We start from the raw sequence: 24,004 nt of genomic DNA on the forward strand, positions 1-24,004 counted from the left end.
TCCCTGTAACCTTGAACTTTTAGGCTCAAGTGATCCTCACACCTCAGCCTCCCAAAGTGGCTGAGACTGAAGGGGTGCTCTATTATGTTCAGCTAATTTTTTCATTTTCTGTTGAAGTGGGACCTTGCTATGTTACCCAGGCTGGTCTCAAACTCCTGGCCTCAAGCAATCCTTTGCATCAGCCTCCCAGAGTGCTGAGATCACAGGGGTAGCCTCCCAGAGTGCTGAGATCACAGGGGTGAGCCACTGTGACTGGTCTATTGCTGTTAATCTCTTACTATGCCCAATTTAACTTTATCATAGGTACGTAAGCATAAGAGAAAAACATAGACGTATATATAGGGTTTAATACTATCTGTGATTTCAGGCTTCCACTAGGAGTCCTAAAACATATCCTCCACAGTTAAAGGGGTGGGAGGGAACTACTGCAATCTAAGTAAAACGCTCCAAAAAAATATACTATAGATTATAGTTTATGAAATTCTAGAAATGACAAAACCAAAGCAGATAAGTGGTTGCTGGGTAAGGGTGGGAGTGGGGAGGACTGACCTCAAGGGGAATGAGAAACTTCTTAGAAGGATGGGAATATTCCACCTCATGACTATGCTGGTGATTAAACAACCATGTACATTTGTCAAAACTCATCAAATTCAATATTTAAATAGATAGATTTTAATGTACACAAATTATACCTCAATACTGATGACATAAATAAAAGATGATGTATTCCACACTCCATTTATATGGAATACACTCATCTCCTCTGATTCCTGCAATAACCCTACAAAGTAGGCCATTTCTTTGCTAGTTAAATATCTAATAGATAATTTTGAGTTATACAGGCAACACAAAAAAACAAAGTTTAACCTATTCATTTTACAGAACATTATGCCAATTTTTCTAATAAGAAATTGATGTTTAGAAAAGTTACGTAACTCATGACTGCATGAATTCTTCTAGGGACAACATCCTTTCTAGTAAATTTGCTTTCATAGAAATTATGTCACTTGACTCTCACCATAACTCAGGGAAGTTATGCCAGGTTATCTAGATGTCTGTTGTAGATGAGGAAAAACCAGGTAATGGCTCATGTAGAGGATTAATTTTGCTATATTAATTCTATTATAAAATTATGATATTTATAATTCTATTATAAAATTATTCTATTATAAAATTATGCCAATATCTAGGTCAGACTGATTAACCAAATAAAACAACAATCAAGTATGAAATAGGATGGACACTGACGAACTATTTTTCTATAAACTCATAGAAGGAGTTAACTAGAGTATTCAAGCTGGGGTCTATTAATTAAGTTTTCTGAGAGACTTCTTTTTTCTTAATGTTAAATACAATGAAACCTTGAAGTGCTCATGGAACACATGTGGATTTCTCCAGACTTCCTGCACAACCTACACACTGAGGGTGTAGCACGTCACACAGAGCTTGGTGGAGCCATTTAGTCTCACTGATTTAAAAGTTGTTGGTTTCTATGTCATAAAATGCATGGATGTGTACCACGAGATTTAAATAACCACGTTTTCATTTTCTTTTGCTAGTTAAATTTTATATGAAAATATCATAACTCTATTAAATATCCAATAAGTGACAATCATGTGAGAGAAACTATGGGAGAACTCCACACTCAGATTATTTTGAAATGGTTATTGTGCATCTTAAAAAATTAAATGGACAAAAAAACTAGGTTGCATGATTATGTAATTAAATGTTAACTTTGGATTCAACCGATGAAGAAAAAAATATTGAAGAAAAAAAAAAGAGAGATGCTTGTGCTTGTACTGAACTTACAGACTTTTTTCTTGTCATCATTTCTTAAATAATATAATCACTATTTACATAGCATTTACATTGTATTAGATATTACCAGCATTCTAGAGGTGACTTAAAGTATGCGGGAAGATGTGGGTAGGTTATTGGCAAATAAGACACCATTTTATATACTCAAGAGAACTGGATATCCATGGCGTTCGGTATGTGAGGGGAGTCCTGGAACCAATCCCCCATGGATACTGAGGGAGGACTGTACAGGGATTAGAGTGTGAATTATACTCAATCTGTGTAAAGTAGAAATGCATGGAATGTCATTCTTCAAAAGAAGTATTTGGATCACTAAATTGTCTGAATGTTAAAAATAAATACTATAATAAAAATCTTTTTTAATATTTTCAAGTGCTTAATCTGCTAAAGACTGTAACTCAAGAAATTCTTATATAGTTAAACCATAAAAAGTACAAACTTAAATGAAAAACAATATGTTATTTTCATACAAGTAACATAAAGAGCAATCAAAGAAAGACACATTTATTTTTTATTGCTCTGAGTAGCACAGAATGAGGGGGAAAAGACTCACCTTTGCCTGCAGGTTGAGGTACGGCAAATCCAGGCAATAAGAAGGGTGCCCCTGTGGTAATCCCAGCTGGCTTTAATTCACTGACACCATATGTTGTCAGAGAAGTTATCAGATTAACCAGATCTTTCAAGGCATCTTTCGATTCAGCCTCTTTCGCTTGTTCTAACCTAGAAAAAGTATGGTTTAGGTAATAATTTTTCTCTTTTTTTGTATTCTCAAATTTAATACAAGAAGTACTTTTCAATTTTATGTGGAATAAATAAATGTATAAGGTACTTTGAGAAGTTTTGAAAGAACATGGGGGTCATCAGGGAATTATCTTTTGACCATGGCTTTACAGAGAACACAAAAGGGGGTGCAACAAATACCTTTCTTAAAGAATAAAATGTATTGGGTTTTTCTCTTTAAAAGAAGCAATTAATTCTTATTCAAATAAACTTAGAGAATGTACAAAAGTAGGCCAGGAAGAAAAGTATGGTCAGCCTCACAACCACTTTTAACATTCTGATATATTTCTGAAACATGTCTTTTTTAATGTGAAATGTCACTTTTTACATTATTTATTCTCATATCACATAATTTTGTAACCTCTTTCTTTTTATTCACTAGTATAATACGTGTGCCTCGGTACATTAGTGTAAGCCATCCATAAATATGTTTGCCATGGTCATGCAGAGCCAAACACAGGTTTGGGGAGGGAACGTGGGAAAAGCATCCGATGATAGGAGCACTAAAATACATAAAATTGTGTCTACATTTCCAATTACACCTTTAGGATCAATAACTAAAAATGAAATTATTGTGTCAGAGTTATCAACATTTTTAAGAATCTTAATATCTGGGCCAACCTACATACACAAAGGATTGCAGCAATTATCACCATACTGTTAATGTGAAGTGGTTACGGCACCCTCTTTCATACATCTTCATTTACAAATGAGAATATAAATGCAAAACTGTGTTCTTTGGGGTTGCCTAAAACTAACAGCAACCAGGTTAAACTGGTAATAGGAAGATCAAAGCCAGGTGCAGTGGCTGTGCCTATAGTCCCAGCCACTTGGGAGGCTAAGGTAGGAGAAATGCTTTAGCCCAGGAGTTCAAGGCCAGCCTGGGCCACACAGCAAGACCCTGTCTCTTAAAAAAAAAAAAAAAAAGAGGAAAACGAAAAATAGAAGTTCAGATAATATCCTGGCTTCTGATAGATAAAATGATTAAAAAGTAATGACCGAGGAATAGCTAGAAAAGAAATAGTATTTGTAATGGGCTACTTTCATAAATATTTAATATACGCATGTACCACTTGGAATGGAAAAGGGGGCAAGTGAAACATTTTGGACAAATGTGTTTTATACGTACATTTGTAAGAGTTCAGTCAATCTGCATGATTACTCTTGTGTTTAACTACATTAATACAAACACTAGAAGTACTATAAAATAAAAATAGCCAATATTATAATTCAGCAAGAAGAGTTAATACTTTATACAGATGTTAAATAGTTAGAAAAGTTATCAGATTTAAACTCTTCACTCTCAGTTCTTAAAAAAGAACAAATTTATTCTTCAAAGTCATTTAACCTCTGATCCACCCTGCTTTGGGCCTGCAGCCTGCAGTTACTAATTTAATTTATTTAATTCTAAATAAACTTTTTTTTTTCTTTGAGACAGTCTCAAGCTGTCACCCTGGGTAAAGTGCCGTGGCGTCATAGCTCACAGCAACCTCCAACACTTGGGCTCAAGCGATCCTCTTGCCTCGGTTTTTCTATTTTTAGTAGAGGCAGGTTCTCATTTTTTGCTCAGGCTGATCTCAAACTCGTGAGCTCAGCAATCCACCCACCTGAGCCTCCCAGAGTGGATTATAGGCAGGAGCCACTGCGCCTGCCTAAATAAAACTTTTTCTATTCTGTTGGCAGAAGAAGGGAGCAAAGCGAAGAGGTAACCCTGGTACACATTAAATAAGTTTTCACTGATTCCAGTTCCCTATGCCCCCAAATCACATTGTTTTTCAACAGAAAAGACCGAGCAGACATTTAAAATTTATTCTTAAATCATAGGGTTTTACCTAAGCAAGAGATCACAAAGAAAATTATATCCTTGCCATATCCGAAAATCATCCAAAAGTGTTTGTGAAACATCACTGGAATCTTTGAGGAAACAAGAAAGCCCAGCAAACATTTCAACAATTTCTAGGGGAGACAGGTCATCTGATTGCTGCATATTCTGAACACATGTAGATAAACATTCTTTCTCTGCAAGAGTAAGGAATGAAATAAACAGGTATTATTTACATCAGTTGCTTAAGCAAATTTTCTTCATTCTTAACTGATGTTTAATGAAACCTTAAATTTTAATCTATCTACAAAATATTATGAAATAAATGCTACATAAGTGAAAGCAAATATACAAATTCACTGCAAAAGTACTGTACTACCTATAAGGAGTTAAAAAAAAGAATAACATAGAAAAGTGTTGAAAATAGTTGATATTACATGCACATGTAATTACTTTATAACAAATTTTGATGTTTTATCTTTAAGCAAATAAGCAATATTTTTTGATCATTTATACTGATTTAGTAACAGCATAAAAAAATAAAAACTATCTTTTACATTTAAGGAGAAAAATACAATAATTAATTAAAACTTCAAACTAGAATATAGACCAATAAAATACAAAAATGCTTCAGGAACAAAAAATTTAAAAATTATATATATTCACTATATTACCAGTTTAACACATTGAATACCATGAAAAAACCAAGCCCAGGCTTAATACTATGTGAGTTAAATACAACTCATGTGACAATGTATTAAAACACAGTTATATCCTATCACTCACTTTGAGAATTTATGGCATTTCAAAAAATATGTGAAATTTATTTGTATAAAGAAACTCAATGTCAATAAAAGCTAGGATTTAACATAGGAATTGAAGGAAGAAAACATTTAATGACTGACTCACAGTTACTAGGTTTCACATATGTCATTTAATGAAGTTTACATAAGTAAACCAGCAATTGTATTAGTTATTTTACATGAGTTTCAGGAGAGTAATATACACGTGGTCTCGACTTTAATGATGGCTCCACATAAGATTTTTTGACTTGACAATGGTGCAAAAGCAGTATCAGTAAGTATTCAGTAGAAACTGAATTTCAAATATCCATACAACAATTATTTTTCATTTTCAGAACAGTATTCAATAATTTACATGAAATACTCAACACTTTATTATAAAACAGACTGTGTGCTAGATGATTTTCCCACTGTAGCTGACTTAAGTGTTCTGAGTACACTCAAGGTAGGCTAGGCTAAGGTATGACGTTGAGTAGGCTAGGTGCTTAGATGCATTTTTGACTTAACTAATACTTTCAACTTAAAGATGGGATTACTGGGATATAACCCCATTGTGAGTTGAGGAGCATCTGTATGTTAAAAAACTAGACCCTGTAGATAGTTGAATATTATGCATAAATTAGACAGACATAATTTCTCCTCAATGCTGATAAAGATCTACCTAATTCTATCTATGCCTCATCAAACAGATTATTAACCAGATATTTATACATTACTTCAGGAAGTCTGATAACCATGTATATAACATTCCAAGAAAACTTCTCTTTTTTTCAGTAAAAAAGAAAAAAATAGACGATGGCAAAGAACTTACATTATATTATGACTGAATATTTACATAACAATGAAATTATATTACTGTAAACATGCTGTTTGAAATATGAGAATTTCTTACATTTAAAATAGCACATAGGTAACAAAGCAATTTTTTTTTCTCCTGGCAAATTTCTTCTACTTTTAAGAACAATTCTTGCAAATTCAATAGATAAAATAGATAGATAAAATAGCACATAGGTAACAAAGCAATTTTTTTTCTCCTGGCAAATTTCTCCCACTTTCAAGAACAATTCTTGCAAATTCGATAGATAAAAACAACCTGTTATCAAATGAAGAGAAGTTGAAGAAATTGAGAATACTTAAAATGAATATATAAAAAGAGATATTCACCATGAATATACTTCACTACATTGACACTAAGACCATGACGGGAGATGGTCATAAGGACTTCTCCAGCACTCTTTCTCCAAGGCAGGTTATAGGGAGGGCACCAAGAAGTTATTGCACTGAATAAAAGCTGGAGATCATCTTTTTGAGCCAGTTCCTCCGCCGGAGAAACAAAACTGCACAGTTTCACTAAGATCTAAAAAACAAGAGTGTATAAGTAAAAGTCAAATAATCCAATTTAGAAATGGGCAAATAAGCTGAACAGACGTGTCTCAAAAGAAGGCTTACAAATAGCCAATAGGTATATGAAGTGCTCACCATCACCGATTATTAGAGAAATGCTAATCAAAACCACAATCAGATATCATCTCAGTCAGTTAGAATGACTATTAACAAAAGGACAAAAAATAACAAATGCTGGTGAATACAGTGAGAGAAGGGAATTCTTATATGTTGTGTGTGGGAACAAAAACAGTCGGGAGGTTACTCAGAAGACTAAAAATAGAACTATGATATGATCCAGCAATCCCACTGCTGAGTATACAACCAAAAGAAAAGAAATCAGTATGTCGAAGAGATAGCTGCACTCCCATGTTTGTTGCTGTGCTGTTCATAACAGTCAAAATTTGGAATCAATCTAAGTGTTCATCGACAGATGAGTGGGTAAAGCAAACGTGGTGTATGTACAATCTAATACTATTTAGCCGTATAAAAGAATGAAATTCTGTCATTTGAGGCAACATGGATGAGCTTAGAAAACACTATGTTAAGTGAAATAATCCTGGCACAGAAATATAAATACCAAATGTTCTCACTCATATGTTTAAGTTAAAAAAGTTGATTTCATAAAAGCAGAGGGTGGAATAGTGATTAACAGAGGTAGGGAAGAGAGGAGACAGCCAAAGACTGGTGACCAGATACAACAGTAGATCCAGACAGAAGGAATAAGTTCGAGTGTTCTATGGCACCTACAGGGTGACTATTATTAACAATTAATTGTATATTTGTAAATAGCTAAAAGAAAAGACTTTGAATGTTCTGAACACAAAGGAATGATAAATGTTTGTGGTGACAGACAAGCTAATCGTCCTGATTTGATCATTATACATTTGCATGTATCAAAACATCGCACTATCCCATAAATATGTACAATTATTATGTGTCAATTAAAAATAATAAAAGCAGGGAGGAAATATCTGCACTCTATATACATTAGATAAAGGGCTAAATCCAGAACTTACAAAGAACTCAAATCAGTAAGCAAAAAACTAATGAGCTATTAAAAAGTAGGCAAAAGACATGAACAGAAGTTGTTCAAATGAAGATAGACAAATGGCCAACATGTAAAAAAATGTTCAACATCACTAATCATTTGGGAAATTAAAACCACAATGAGTTGTCATCTTACATCTGTTAGAATGGCTTTTATTTTTTTTCTATTTTGTCATCATTTTATAGTTTTTATTTATTTATTTATTTTGTTTGTTGCAGTTTGGCTGGGGCCAGGTTCAAACCTGCCACCCTGGGTATACAGGGCCGGTGCCTTACTCCCTGAGCCACCGGCGCCACCCTAGAATGGCTTTTGTTAAAAAATCCAAAAACGAGATGCAGAGAGAAAGGGATCCTTATACACTGCTGATGGGACTGCAAATCAGTACAACTCCTATGGACAACATTATGGAGATCTGTCAAAGAACTAAAAGTAGACCTATCATTTGATCCAGCAATCCCACTACTCGCTATCTATCCAAAGGGAGTCATTTTGTCAAAAGGACACTTGTACTCAAACGTTTACTGCAGCACAATTCACAACTGCACAGATGTGCGATCAACCCAACTGCCCACCAATTCATGAGTAGATTAACAAATGTGACGTATATTACTACGGAGTACTATCCTGCCATTAAAAAAGATGAATTAATGGCTTTTGCTGCAATTGGGAAGGAACTGAGAGCATTGCCCTAAGTGAAGTATCTCAAGAAAGTAAAAACAAATGCCTCTGGAAATCAAGCAGGGGGTGGGAGAGTAGAAGAGGCGCAAAACCCGTCCAACAGGTACCACGAACATTGTCAAGTGATGGGCACACCTACAGATCAACTCGAGCCAGGTAGCAAAACGACTGTAGCCCCTTAATATTTAAAAAATAAACAAATAAATAAAGTGTAACCCCGCCCCACACGAGTACATGTAAATAAACAAGTGATTGAGGAAAGGGAAGAGCTAGAAAAGAACGAGATCTGAATATTATTCAAAAGTTCAGAGGGAATATATGAGTAATGTCATTAAAACCACAATGATTACTGTTCTTAGGCACCATTGAAAAAGACATCTAAAATTTAGATGTGTTTTACGTTACAATAATAAACCAACCCTACTTTTGTTAACTTACATTTTAAAAAACTTTTACTGTCCTTTTTTCACCCCATTTTTGCATACTTTGGCTTGAAACAGATTAAAACAATATTACTTCTCAATGTCAACATTTTAATTAGTTTGCTACTGGTGAAGTGCAATTTTCTTTTCTATAAAGGACAGTTTTAGGGAGATGAGAAAGTAAAAACAGATCTTTAAAGATACTGTCAAATTGTTTCGATTTCTTACATAAGATATCGGAAATAATAAAAATCATCTTCATTTGGAAGTATTCTTTAAAATTATATCTAGCTGCTAAAACCTTCTGGAGTATGGCTTTCAAAGAAGACTCAGGACTTTTAAAATTCTGGAATCAGAACTTATTCCTTAACTATAATTTGTGAAATACTCACTACATGAGAGCTCACAATAGAAAGAGTCTTCTGCCTGGGGAATTCAGCTGTGGCTTTGGCCCTCAGTATACTCTTCCTTCTAATCCCCAGTTCACTGTCAGGAAAAGTTAACTTTTTTTCTCTTTGCTAACTTTTTCTCATCTAAATATTTTAAAATATGTATAATGTGAATAAAATAACTGTAATTTACGACATTACTTTTTCTCCTAAAAGAAAAATCCTTCATGAAATTTGAGTACTTCAACATCAGTAGACAAACTGCTAAACAGAGGTGTTTGAAATACGTTTTGTCTGAGGAAGTTAAGTATTCCTTTTCCTATGTCCTTCAACGTAAAGTAAAAACTTGCTTGAATACAAAGGTTTCTAATTCATGGCTGCCAAATATCGGTCAGAAAAAAAAGTATTAATAATTCAGAAAAATGATACAATTGTTACATTAGTAAATATGGCACCATCACCCCCCTCCAAATGATTGGAAGAACAGCTGGGTTCTGAAAGCCCCACGTGAATACAGTCAAGTCCAACCAAACAGTATATGCTGGGAGGGGCGTATTCATTATACCTCATGCTGGTTCTGACCCTACCTTACATGATTAGAAGGACAGATGCCATTTCCCTAATTTCTAACATTGAAAATAAATTCAATGATAATAAATTCCTTTTTTTCCAACTCAAATCCCTCTTCTCAGAAATAAACTGGATTTAATGATTCATTGAATCTAATGACTCTTAAGATTAACTGGTTCCTAATCTTAATAGGCAAAAAGTCTTTTTCAAATAATCTAGTATAATTTTATCATTTTACAGAATAGAAAACAGTTTATTTCTCCTTCCTTTTCTGCTCCTACACTGACTGTGTCTATTTGTGGACACTGTTATGAAGTCTAACCAAGTGTGGCAGGCCAAAAACTGGCCACATCAACAAAAAAAGCCTGCCCGCCTGCGTGAGGCAGTACCAAATGCTAAGATCCAGGAACCATCTGTCACATAACAATACTACAAACATAGGGATTTCATCTATCATAAAACATGTAATAAGCTTATCTCAATTGGTCTTCTACACAGAATGATGAAAACAGTATCCAGCCTACAATGAGGAACTAAAACAAAGGAGGTGATGCCATGCACTGCGAGGGATGCTGAGCCAGGCGTTAGCTCGGCTCTTACCACTACCACTCATGTGTGTGCCAGGGATCACACAAGTCACCCAGTTTCCACAACTGTAAACGAGGAGTTTAGCATTCCATGACTCCCACATGCTAAAACTGAGTCCCGGGTGGCGCCTGTGGCTCAAGTAGTAGGGCGCCGGTCCCATATGTCGGAGGTGGCAGGTTCAAACCTAGCCCCGGCCAAAAAAAAAAAAAAAAAAGGAAGTAAAAAATAAATAAATAAATAAAATAAAACTGAGTCCCACGTCCATGAAAGTTAGCACCTGCTGCTTTCAAAGGCAGGGACAATTTTTTTAAGTTTTAAAGAAAAACTTTGCTGTGCTTAGTTAGGTAATACATGTATAAAATGCAGCGCCCTTTAGACATCAGAAGTATAAAATTGTAGCTCTCATGTATCGCCTAAGGCATTAATCAGTTCTTCAAAAGGGCTTTACTGAAATGAAGCTGCTCTTCTAGACAGCAAACAGTAATCCACCACATTCATCAGCAATATCTTTAAGGAGCTTTAATTTCCATGTGATTTATTCCTCTATTTATTCCCATGGTTTTTCTCATCTGATGTTATTCGAGAGTCACATAAACCTGAGTTCTAATCCTATTTCTGCCACTTGCTCACACAATCATTTGGAGAAAAAACAAAAGCTCTGAACTCATGGGTTTGTCTTGCAGATTCAGATAAAAGATGTTAGCCATAAACACTATAATCGCGAAGGTGCTTGAACAAGAGTTCTACAAATATTTGCTGATTTAGTATTTTATTGATAGTTCTCTCCTTTACTTTCTGCAATTGCCTCGATCTCCCTCTCCTGTCCTTTCACCGCCAGCATCTCTGCACAGCAGAGCAGGAGAGATACTAGTAACACGAGGTGATCAAGCAATCATTAACCATACCTGTTCCTCCATCCCTACTCGAATGCACCGTCCCTTCTACTCTCTTTCTACTCTCTCTGTGCTGGGGACAAGGGCAGTAGTCAGTCCATCTGCTTTGTGCTGGCAGAAAACCACAGCTTTAATTTCATATAGACCTCACAAAGCCCTGTAAGTAGATATCATTTTCATTTTGTAGGTGAGAAATCTGCATCTTACGTGACATAATTTTATAGAACTAGATTTAAATATGTTGCTGTAAATTTTTATTACGATAAAAACTCGTAACACAGAATTTACCATCTTAACCATTTTAACTGTGCAGTGTATTAGTGCTACCACATACAATGTTGTACAGCAGATCTCTAGAAACTGAAGACTACAAAACTGAAAACTCTATTCCCACTGAACAGTATTTCCCTTTTCTTTCCTCCCCTTAATCCCTAGAAATCAGTACTCTACTTCCTGTTTTAATAATCATAGCTCACAGCAACCTCAAACTCTTGGGCTGGAGTGATCCTCCTGCCTCAGCCCCCTGAGTATCTGGGACTTACAGGCACTCACCAGGATGCCTGGCTGGTTTTTCTATTTTTAGCAGAGAAGGGGTCTCATTCTTGCTTGGCTAATCTCAGACTCCTAAACTCAAGCAATCCACTCACCTCGGCCTCCTCTGTGCTATGATTACAGACATGAGCCATTGTGTCTAGCCAGAATTTCTTAACATTATCAGAAATACTACCTAAATCTTAATTTTCAGAAAAGTTTTCCTTACTTAGGTTGTTTTAGAGATGTTATTGATATATCAAATGTAGCTGGGCACAGTGGCTCATGCCTGTAATCCCAGCACTTGGGAGGCTGAGGAGGGTGGATTGCCTGAGCCAGAGCAAGATCCCGTCTCTAAAAAATAGCCAGGCATTGTGACGGGCACCTGTAGTCCCAGCTACTTGGGAGGCTGAGGCAATAAGATCACTTGAGCCCAAGAGTTTGAGGTTGCTGTGAGATAAGATGCCACAGCACTCTATTGATGGTAACCAAGCGAGACTGTGTCTAAAAAATAAGTAAATAAATAAATAAATCCCACAACCCTGCTTGAAATAACTTTTTTTTTAAAAAAAGATGTATCAAATGTAATATTAATAGCTGGATCTGTTCAGAGAAACAAACTTTCTAATAATACCTCACTAAAATTTTAGTCCTGAAAAGAATAGTTCAATATTTTTTCTGCAGATTTAAGAATATGATAATTATAAGATAACATCATATTAAAATACAAGAATGACACACTATACAAAATGGAATATGCAGCATACCTACTTGAGAAATGCACTCATTTCACTTTAAACAGAGCTATGCAGATCACCAGGTAAACAACACCTTCATACCTGTACAAAAACTTTCTGGAGTAGTCCTCGACGTTCTGCTAGAGGTAGCTCGTTCTGTGCACCTCCAACTGCCTCAGGCACATGTGGAAGGTCAAAAAACAGATATAAACATTTAACCAGGGTGGAAGGCACTGACATCGTTGTCATGCAGTCCACGGTTTTCTGGAAAACAAAACCAATAAATAAATGCATAGACAGAACCGTCACTGGTACTACTGAGGAACTTATCAATGTGAAATCTGAAAGTCATGTATCAAGATAACTTTTTAAATTTGTCAAAGAATTTTAAATGACTACATGCTGAGAAATACACCATTGCCGATTTAGACAAATTTGCTTTAATCCAGTTGTTCTCAACCTGCAACGAAAATAATTTTATGGTTGGGGGTCACCACAACATGAGGAACTGTATTTAAGGGTTGAGGCATTAGGAAGGTTGAGAACCACTGCTTTCATCAAATGTTTAGACAGGGTTTACTTGTTTTATAGTAATTTATTAAACTTAACATGTATTTAGTAAAAAGCAACATGTTTAAAAGAATATAAGCTTTAGATTTTAGAAAACCAGGCACTTACTGACCATGAACTTCAGAAAATGACTTATTTTCCTGGGCCTCACTTTTTTCTCTCTTATAAAAATAGATAAAATGGTGCATAATTCTTAGGGTAAAAATGAGGGTTATAAGATAATAAATGCAAAGACATGTAGGCAAAACATAGATTAGCAGCTGCTTTTCTATCACTTTTGCCATTATTCTTACCGTAGATCCTTAAGGTTGGAAAGACATTTGACAGATACAGCCACCACTGAGACAAGTACAACTCTGTATTATTTAAAAAAAATTTCCAGAGGAAAAAATTCTAGACCTTCTTATAGTAAACATTTTAACATTGTTAAGAAGAAAAATATCATATTTGTCAAGATTTTCCAAGATGCAGCTTAGAATAAAAATTTTCACTGCATTAGACATCAACATGTTGTTATCATCTGTTTAGTTTACTTAACTTTCTCTTCAAACATTCATTGAATGACTCAGGGAATGTCAGGTGGGGTGCTTGGGGGGTGGGGGGCCAGGCATAAAAAGACAAAATTTCCCTAACCTTTACAAGACCACAGTCCACTAGCATTAATAGATTCATAGGTAACTATGATTTAATCTATTAATTCTAACAATTAGCATACGAAGGCTCATACATGTGTATAAAAAGGACTAATCAATACTGTGAGGGATGGAATAAAAAAGTGTCAGGAATTCAAAAAAGGGAAAGTTCACCTGGAAGATAGATAGCAGGTGAAGCTATGGTATAGCATGTCTGAGGAAACACGGGGTCCAAAACTGCTGACTGCTAAGAGGCCACAGTGGTAATGGTTAACCTTTAATTGGTGGTGATCATACCCGTAGAACAGCCTGATCACTCCGCACACAAGAACTTATCTATTCCTCAAGTCAACCCTATGAGGTAGACACTGTCATCCTCATTTTACAAACAAAGCAACCGAGGCTCATTACTTACATACTCTACTTCAGGGGAGGGAGCTGGTTACGGGGTCCACAAAGTGTATATGCTCAAAAGCCTACAACAGGGTCTCCCATTCTAGTCTGACTTCTAATTTGCTGGCGATGGAAGCCCAATGTAATGTCACAGACAAAAATAGAACTAGATTTCAGAAAATTAGCTGGTGGTAGTATAGACCATAAATTAAATATAGAGAGTCAGAAGGCAAGGGTAACTAGCAAACTAACACAGAACCCCCATGAGACGTGGGGCCTGAGCTGATGCAGTAGCAGGGTGACGGAGTGGAGAGAATCTCAGGAATAATCCTTTCTGAAGGATTGCTAAATCTGTCCCCTTTCTACCTACCCAGTATCATTTTCTGCCTCAAATACACAAAGCACTCTTCTCTACCCACCTACGATGTGTTCTTTCTTGACATATCGTGTTGTCATACACCTAAGCGTCTCAAACCTTCCTTCATTAATTCCTCATCGGCCACCCCACCCTCACCGTTAAAGTGTTTACCCTCACGTTTCTACCTTCATAGCAATACAAATACATTACTGAATTCTATGGTGCAGTTTTTCTCTGCTTCATTGCTGTCATCTACGTGTTGAGTCGGGCGCCTTTTAGTCATCTCTCTGTATCACTACTGCCACCAGAAAATGGTACTCAAACAAAAAAGGGCAGCTCAAAACACTAAATTTGCTTTTTATTTCTTACTTAATTTTTTCATTGAGCCCACCCTTTTGTAGAACAAACCTTCTTTTTAAAAGTATCTTTTCCCAATTAAAATACTATTAGCTTTCTTTTTCTATTAAGACAGAAGTTATGATTTTTCATTTTCGTCTTGTATCAATAGATATAAAGTATAACTTGGTATCTAAATTTGTAATTTTTAAGTGATTAAGAGTCTATGGAAAATACAAAATGTAGAAATATTATAATTAAAAGTTATTGCTATTAAGTATTTAACATTAAAGATTTAATATATTTAAAATTTAAATATTTAAATTTAATAATAAAATTTTAATAGTATATAAAGATACGCTATTCTAAAATAAATTTCGGTATAACAACATAGAGCTATTTATAGTTACCATAAACAGGAAACAGAATTGGGATTTTGTCAGTTGCAGTATAATCAGACACATGAAAACATGGTCTACTTTAGGATCACCTGAGGGCCCCTTAGGGTGACCAACCATCTCCAACCTGGGACTGAGTTATTCCTGAGATGTAGAACTGTATGTAAGTTCCAGGAAAACCAGAAGAAGTTAGTCACGCTAATTCCCTGAAGGAAAAAAGAAAGTAAAAAACAAACAAACAAGAAGAAGAAAACAAACCATTCCAAAGAAAAATCCAAGTGCTCATTACTTTGGGCTAGTGACTAGTTTCAGAATACGAGTACTTAGAGTCACCTTTGTAAGTCTTATTATCAAATGTTTTTGAAAGTCTCTGTTGTAATTTAGACAGAGAGTCCCAAGATTGGAACAAACATTGATAGATAATTATACTCTGAATTTTAGAAGGCTGAATAAACCTCCTTTATTCCAAAATATCAAACGTCGAAAAACAGATATCCAAGTGGCTTATTAATGAGTATCACAATATATATCATGACAGATACTAAAGCTAATTTAGAGGATATAAAAAGCAATCTCCAGCATAAATCAAATGAGAAGGGAATATATATTATCCTGCTATTTCCATACAAATGTAAAAGTACTTTCCATGCCTTTCATTCCTTATTAGCTAAGTGATCTTAAATGAATATTTTTTTTCTAAGCCAGAGTTTCCGTAACATGTGTTACAAAGATACCACAATGGGCCTGATGGATCTAGAGCTCCTGGCTTGCTGCCTCCACTCTAAGTGGTCCATCTCTTTGTCCAGCAAGCTGTACAAACTGTATCATGTTCTAAGCATATTACGATATGAAAAGATGGAAGACACTCCTCTAAGCCATGCATTTCCTCAAAAGTAAAATGTATAAAATACCAAGTTCCTAATGGAGATATTGCAAGCATAAAATGATGTTTTAGGACAGTTAACAGAATACAAACAATTACCATAATCTCATTTGGGTATAGTAACAAAATCCCAAGAGGTTACAAAAAGAAGGCGATTTAACACATATGAAAACTAAAGACTTACCTGACCAGAGGATGCTAACAAATTAATTGTTGTCAGAAGCATCCAGCCTCTACTGGCTTCTTCACTCTGATTGATCTCCAGGAATTGGACTATGGCCCGACTTGCAGCCTCTACAACACCAAAGGGAAAGCTGATAAATAGGGGGAGGAAAGTCACCTACAAAGAGGTTCTTTCTTTTGTTGCAGTTTGGCCGGGGCCGGGTTTGAACCCACCACCCTTGGGACATGGGGCCGGTGCCCTACTCACTGAGCCACAGGCGCCGCCCCAAGAGGTTCTTTCTTAAAACCTACCAAGGAAACATTGGTACCCATGCTTACACACTTCATATTAGCACCATATATATATGGGCAAATTTATAAAATAGTGATGTTTTAATAGTATACATAAATCTTTGTATCATTAGTACAGAAATGTAGATAGAATTCAACCTTCATATTTTAGAGAAAGCTATGTCATGAACTAATCAAAAAGACTCATGGAAGAGGTGAAGTTTACGCTAAAATTTCCTGGATGGGGGACTACATGCAGAGAAGAGAAGCAAAGTACTAAAAACAAAAAGTGGCTAGAGAAATGGGCCTGCATGTACAGTGTGTATGTTCACCACAGCAAAAAACTATAGGGACACTAGCTTAACAACCCAGATGTGGAAGCTGACAAGCAGAGTCTAGTAACGCCAGTAGTGATAAAAAATACAGCTCCCTAGCTACAAAGGAGGGCAAGCTATAGGCTGTATTTGGCTCTTTGGGTAAGAGGGAGCTAGTTTCTTGGGCAAGGTAGATGACAAAAGGATTATCCCAAGACTATTAATCTAGTAGTAATGTGTGTGACACACTGGAAGGCCAAGGAGACTGACAGGAGGGAAACAGAAGGAAGAGACTGCCTCGGTGATACACGGAGAACAGCCTGAGCAAGGGAATTAGGGAGGAGTGTAAGAGAGCCACCCATGCACCTGCAGCCTCAGAAGACGCTTTCAAAGTAATTTACTTTTTAGAGAAATGGAAAAATGGAGAAATCTCTAAACTTGCACTTAATTTTATCAGCACAGTTTACCAATTTTTATATTAACATTTGAGGTGAATTAAAATTGTCAGAAAGTCGGTCTAATCTGTTCACTATGAACTAACTGAACTGTTCACTCATGTATTAACACACTTCATAAAGAAGCAAGAAGGTGGATAAACAGGATTTAGATTACTTTAGATGTATTTTTCCTTCGATTTAATACAATAAAGATGAAAATGTTTCATTAGATTACCGAACACAGACTGACATATGATTCTGTGCCAGGCATGTTTCGGCATTTTATAGCTCTGGTTGAAGGAACATTTAACAACAAAAAAATTTTAACAGCTTCTTTTTATTGAGTCAACTTTATATCAAGCACTGTTTTAAGTACTTGTGGGTTTAACTCACTTAATCTTTACAAAAATTCTATGAGTTGTTTTCTATTAATTTACTACTCATTATGGTAAAATTGAGAAATGAAGAGGGTAAGTAATTTGCTTATGGTCACAAAGCTAGTCACTGAATTCATATCTGAACTCATACTCAAATCCAGGCTGTCTAGTGATTACAGATAGTGACTGAAAAAATTAACTGGAGCCAGGTGTGGTATAATGCACCTGTAGTCTCAGCTATTCTGGGGGCTGAATGAGGCAGAAGGATCACTTGAGTCCTGAAGTTTTGGCCAGCCTGGACAACAAAGAGGGTACTATTTCTAAAAAATATAATAATAATAATAATACTATGGGAGCAATAATAGAACTATTTTTTTTTATGGAAAAGAGGGAAACGAACAAAAACCTGGCTTATTTCTAACACTTAATATCTCGTAAGTGTTTAATTACTCTATTCCTATGGTTACTCTTCATCTGCCTCCCCACTGCCAATCTCTAGTATCTAAGATATCACCTGCCACTTGGTGGGCACCCAACAAGTCTCTGCTAAGTGAGTCAGCCTAACTAGATCAAAAGAGTGATAGCAACAGAAGGACAGACTGAGTTCAAGTTTCTAATGAACATGAAGAGATCTGGACTATTACGGGTAAGATGGATGCCTGTTTGTTTTGCAGAGGGGAGAAACACAAAGGAAGCAGTGTCAAAGGCTGACTAAATTGCTACGGTCTCATTAGAGAGAGAAAAAATAAGAAAATACCACTGAGAAAACTACTTTAGCAACTGTGGTTTGAGATCATTAGTAAAAAGCTTTTGTTTCCTAGACTTCTTCACCATGTAAAACTTCTGTTTTAAATTGTACATTTTTAATTTTGTAATTCAGTATCTTTAAGAAACAATTTACCATTTTCAAATTGATTATATCATAGTTAAATCAATGTAATGAAATTTTACTTTATAAAAAAACATTGATTATAAAAATATCTAGTCAATACCACCTGTGTTTCTCACAGAGGGGGAAAAACAGATTTTGAAAAAACGATTCCTATTTAAGAGAAGAGGCAAAACAAAGTTATCTTCCTGGTACAGAAGTAGAACCACATAGATAAGCCACATTTGAATGAATTTGGATTCCATTCACATTATTTAGCCCTATCAGTGGAAAAAGAAAATGGGAAAATATGTATTTCCACTATTCATTAAATTGTCAGAGACCAACAATGGACACTAATGTCTGGGTCTGAAGCAGTGTAGTTACCTGATCAAGGATGGGCTCTTGTACTTCAAATGTGTGGTTTCTTATGTTTTAGTTGACAATGAACATTAAGGAATTCCTCAAGTTGAGAAAAGACAAACAATGGATAAAAAGCCAATGTTCTATTTGTCATTAAACATTACAGCATTAGTCATTAAACATTACGCCCAGCATTAGTGGAGCGTAGTGTTCATTAAAAAGATCTCTTTTTCTCATGAAAAAGAATAAGATGGTCTAATCAGTAACATGTACCCTTTTAACCGCTTTGCCAATTTAACAATAACAGTTATTCTTTTTGAGAAAGTAGAAATCTTAAGCTAATCAGTAATAATGTAAAATCATGTTATCTGCCTTTGAGTCACCTGCTCCTTCAGATAAAGAGTCTGGACAGGGGTGTGGCTGAATGATAGGAAGAGATCCCAACCTCCACTGATGGACAAACACACCGCCTCTGCATGTCAACTGCATTCAGAGAAACCATTTTACTTCCATCTGCCAACAGGCCACAGGGGTCCTCAAACTGCGGCCCGAGGGCAACATGAGGCAGCGTGATTGCATTTCTTCCCGTTTTGTTTTTTAACTTCAAAATAAGATATGAGGCAGTGTGATTGCATTTGTTCCCGTTTTGTTTTTTTACTTCAAAATAAGATATGTGCAATGTGCATAGGAATTTGTTCATAGTTTCATAGTTTTTTTTTTAAAACAATAGTCTGGCCCTCTAACGGCCTGAGGGACAGCGAACTGGCCCCCTGTTTAAAAAGTTTGAGGACCCCTGATAGACTATCTCAAAGGAATCTCCCAGTTTTTATTCTAAATGAGGAAAGCAGCTCATTTTAAACTATATAGCATTTAGTGCTATCTTTAAAACATTACATATTATTCTAGGAAGTAATTTTAAATAAAATCTTCTTAAATCAAATAGTTTCTTAAAACTTTGGGGGAGGGGAAGCCCATTACTTGTCACTTGCATTAGGCTCTATTTACTTAAATAATATTTGTCAAACACAAACTTAAATGATAATTTAACTTATGGTTATGAGTTAACGAAAAGATATGATATCAACCTATCTTTAGAGGTGTCGATCATTTTATTTCATGCTTTAGTTCTCACACTGCATTTCAATAAATATAGTTAGAATGAAAAACACAGAAATCGTTAGTAGTGCTCATAGTTAGATTAAAAAAGTAAAAAATGTACACTACCGTGAAAGAATACAAGTGAATTCAATTATACAGCATTCAGATCAGAATAAAAAACTTGTTAATAAGTGTAATACAACAATTTTTCCATTGCAAAGTCATTTAAAACATACGTCATTTCAAATTAATACTTCAGGATGATGGTGGAACATGCCAATAGCATTATTACACTTATTTCATGAAGACATAAAGCCCTAAACACTCCTGATCCCTCAAAGAGAAAAAAAAAGAAATATAAGGAAAAAAAAATCTACAAGTTAGTCAGAAAAACAGTATGAGAACTCACAGCGTCCATGCTTCTTTCCATTGACCATACATAACCACACCTTGGGAATGAAATTACCTGAGGGTGTTGTGGCTTTGAAATCCTTGGGGGACAGCAGTGCACACTGTTTTTCTGTTTAAAAAAAAAAAGCTGGTTGTCTAACTGGGGACGCACTACATTCTACCAAGCCCGCCACATGAGTACCGTGGTCACCATCTAGTTCAGCCTGTCCATCACTGGCTGGCTGCCAGCTGGGGACTGCACCACTGAGCTTAACAGTGGCATTTGAACGTAGCAAAGTCATTCGTAATGGAAGATACTATTTTTTAGAGAGATGGGAATTTTCTGCTTCATTGATATAAATCAACCATGTCCTGCTTAGAATTAAGCAGAATGTGCATGGCTGAATTTAACAAATCACTAGAAGAGATGGGGGAAAATCTGCACCCTGCACACTCTATGCCCACGTAACTATGTTTTCTCAAATTAGTTGAGAGTCACTACATACTATTTAAAAATCCACATGGAGGCAACAATCAGAAGAGAAATACAGGAAAGAGTGAGAGAAAGAGACTGTGAAGCTGTCCACTCACCCATTCTGCATCTTGCTATTCCCTAAAAGTTTTCCATTTTCACTAACTTCCGGTAAATTTCAACAAGAGAACTGCAGGTGAACACGGTTCCTACTGAGATTAGAGTTCATGTTGGACGTAATCTGATAAAAAGACTTTATATGTGAGTGGTGATTAGGTAACACCCAAAACAAGGCTTCCTCACAAAATCCAGGGGGGTCTTAGAAAAATAATCTTGCTTTAGTGTATAACAAATACAGCCAACTTTCACAGGGATTAATAGAAATGTTTCACTTTTTTTTTTTTTTTAAGAAAAGTTACATGAGTGTAAATTATGACAATATTCCTTTCAATGGTTAACTTCCTATAAAAGAAAAGCTTATATGAGGAATATAAAATAGTCAAGAGGTCAACTCGAGTCTTCTCACAAGAGAAGAAAAAGAATTTTGGTTGATGTCTGGAGGCTGAAAAGAGGTGGAAATAAGGAGTTCCTGTTCAAGGGGTACAAAGTTTCAATCACGCAAGATAAAACAGTTCTAGAGATGTGCTGTGTAGCATGATGCTTAGAGTTAACAATACCAAACACTTGCCCCAGCCAAACTGCAACAACAACAACAACAACAACAACAGCCGGGCGTTGTGGCGGGCGCCTGTAGTCCCAGCTACTGGGGAGACTGAGGCAAGAGAATCGCCTAAACCCAGGAGTTGGAGGTTGCTTTGAGCTGTGATGTCATGGTACCCTACCAAAGGTGATAAAGTGAGACTCTGTCTCTAAAGAAAAAAAAAAAAAATTGTGTGGTTTTTTTTTTTTTAACCACAATAAAAATAAATAAGAAAATAATAATGAAACATGCAAGAGTCTGTACTTAGGTATACTTAGATCATAGAAGTCTAGAATTTGAGCTGTACTTAGATCATAAAAATCTAGAATTTAATTTGTAACTAGAAATATCAAAAGGTCAAAAAATCTCTATGAAAGTATCTTTAATAACAATACTGACCAAAAGAATTTTCCAATGTTCAAGACTAAAAATGAAAGAACAAAATCAGGATTCCCATAGACACAGTTTTTTAATGCAGACTGAGAAGATACTCTAGAATTATGTTCATCTCTGTTAAAAATCAGGAAAGCCTGCCTCTTCTAACAATACTCCTAAAGTGTTTAAAACAAAACAAAAAGCCAATTTGATTCAACAAAAATTCTTTGACTACCTAATGTGTGACAAGCATTTTTCTAGGTGCTAGTGATACAGACAATAAAATTAATTAAGTAAATAAACAAGATACTTTCAGATGATGTCACATCAAGGAAATATTCCAGGCAATTGAGTAGATGGGAACCAGTGTGAGCAGAGAGGACAGAGACCTTCTAGAAACAGGGCGCTTCAGAAAGACTTCCCACGAGGAAATGTAAACAAACTAAATTCAATTTCACAGGATTCTAAAGTTAATATGCTTCAAAAGTTTAAAAATAAAAATTTTAATGGAATTATGTGACATGAAAAAATGTGTCCTAAACATTCGTGGGTAATAAGGTGTCACTGATAGGGGGATGTGGCTGAAGAGCACACAGGACTGTACTATTTTTGCAACTTCCAGTAAGTGGATAATTATTTCAAAATTAACAGTAAAATAATACTTGTGTAACCCTTACCATTAACTAACAATGAGATATCTTCTATACTACTTAAGATAACTTTCATTGCATGTAATATCATAAAGAGAATTAGGTAAACAAACCTCCAGTGTAGCAAAATGTCTTTCTAGAACATGCAGATTAGGTATTTAAAAAGACAGCAAATAGAGAAGCAGTTATAAATAAACTTCTGGTAACTTTTTTCTAATCTATCGCTCAGGAAAGAAAATGCAATTATATGCAACAGAGATTTCTCTTCAAATTACTGCTTAAAACAGCTAAAGACATACAAATCTTAGGGATAAAAAAAGATACAATCCTATTTTAGACGAAGGGAAAAGACAGAGACAGAAACCTTAAAAATAGCTTATCACCTTTCAATGGCTTGTTTATAGAACTACAAGTATAATTAAAGCCAACACACTTTAAAATCCATACATCAATCTGTATAAGGTACTGCTTCTGAATACGGGATTTAGTCCTCAATATGGCTGATGACCGATAATGGGCTCTAGTTAAGATGGAAGGTGGGCACATGCATTTATCTTGGCTCTCTTCTGAAATACTGCTGCTGTAGACTGACCGGTGTCCCTTCAAAGCTCACACTTTGAAGTCCTACACCTCTTGTGAAGGTATGTGGAGATAGTGCCTTTCAGAGGTAATTAGGTTCAGATGGTGTCATGAGGGTAGGGTCCTCGTGATCAGTTTGGTACCTTACAAGAAAAGACACCAGAGTGCATTCTCCCCCCCAGCAACCCATGTGAGTACACAGCAAGAAGGCAGCATCCTGGCAGTCCAGGAGGAGAGCTCTACCAGAACCAACTATGCTGGCAACTTGATTGCCAACCTCCAAAATTGTGAGAAAATAAACTTTGTTTTGTTACAGCAGCCTGAGCAGACTAAAATATCCACTACAATCACTGTCAAAGACTTTTTATTAAGGCATAAACTCTTAAGACCAAAAAGAATCTTTTAAAAAAAGAAAGCAACAAAATTTTGGATACTAAAATAGCAGGAAGATTTGTGGTAATTGATTCAGCAAACCCTCCTAGAATCTTTAAGTGCAGAGAAAGTGGAAAAGCAACCAGATTACCACAAAAGCTCTGAGAAGCTCAGGAATCGGTGATACCTGACCACACAGAGGAGGACTAGTAGAAAATACATTCAAGGGAGAAGTTGCAGGCCAGGCGCGGTGGCTCATGTCTGTAATCCCAGCACTCTAGGAGGCAGCGGATGGTGGATTGCCTGAGCTCAGGAGTTGGAGACCAGCCTGAGAAAGAGTGAGACCTCACCCCTACTAAACATAGGAAAACTCGCCTGAAATTGTAGCGGTGCCTGTAATCTCAGCTACTGGGGAGGCTGAGGCATGAAGGTCCCGTAAGCCAAAGAGAATGAGGTTGCTGTGAGCTATGATGATACCACAACACTCTATCCAGAGCAACAGAGTAAGACTCTGTTCCAAA

General features: G+C 35.9%; 1 protein-coding gene across 6 annotated transcripts in view; it reads right to left on the reverse strand.

The window, feature by feature from the left end:
• WDFY3 (WD repeat and FYVE domain containing 3) overlaps window positions 1–24,004 on the reverse strand; it is a 312,335-nt gene that overhangs the window by 157,132 nt on the left and 131,199 nt on the right. For 4 of the 6 annotated variants that reach the window (XM_053599410.1, XM_053599186.1, XM_053599338.1 and 1 more), the window contains exons 5-10: window positions 20,412–20,465; window positions 16,220–16,329; window positions 12,568–12,729; window positions 6,388–6,580; window positions 4,431–4,617; window positions 2,372–2,538 (exon numbers count right to left, since the gene is read on the reverse strand). In XM_053599410.1, the coding sequence (XP_053455385.1) occupies window positions 2,372–2,538; window positions 4,431–4,617; window positions 6,388–6,580; window positions 12,568–12,729; window positions 16,220–16,329; window positions 20,412–20,465 (873 nt within the window). The remainder of the gene's footprint in view (window positions 1–2,371; window positions 2,539–4,430; window positions 4,618–6,387; window positions 6,581–12,567; window positions 12,730–16,219; window positions 16,330–20,411; window positions 20,466–24,004) is intronic. The other 2 variants (XM_053599488.1, XM_053599268.1) reach the window with 1 other exon arrangement.

This window comes from Nycticebus coucang, chromosome 1 (assembly GCF_027406575.1).
Source record: "Nycticebus coucang isolate mNycCou1 chromosome 1, mNycCou1.pri, whole genome shotgun sequence".
Classification (NCBI taxonomy): Eukaryota; Metazoa; Chordata; class Mammalia; order Primates; family Lorisidae; genus Nycticebus; species Nycticebus coucang.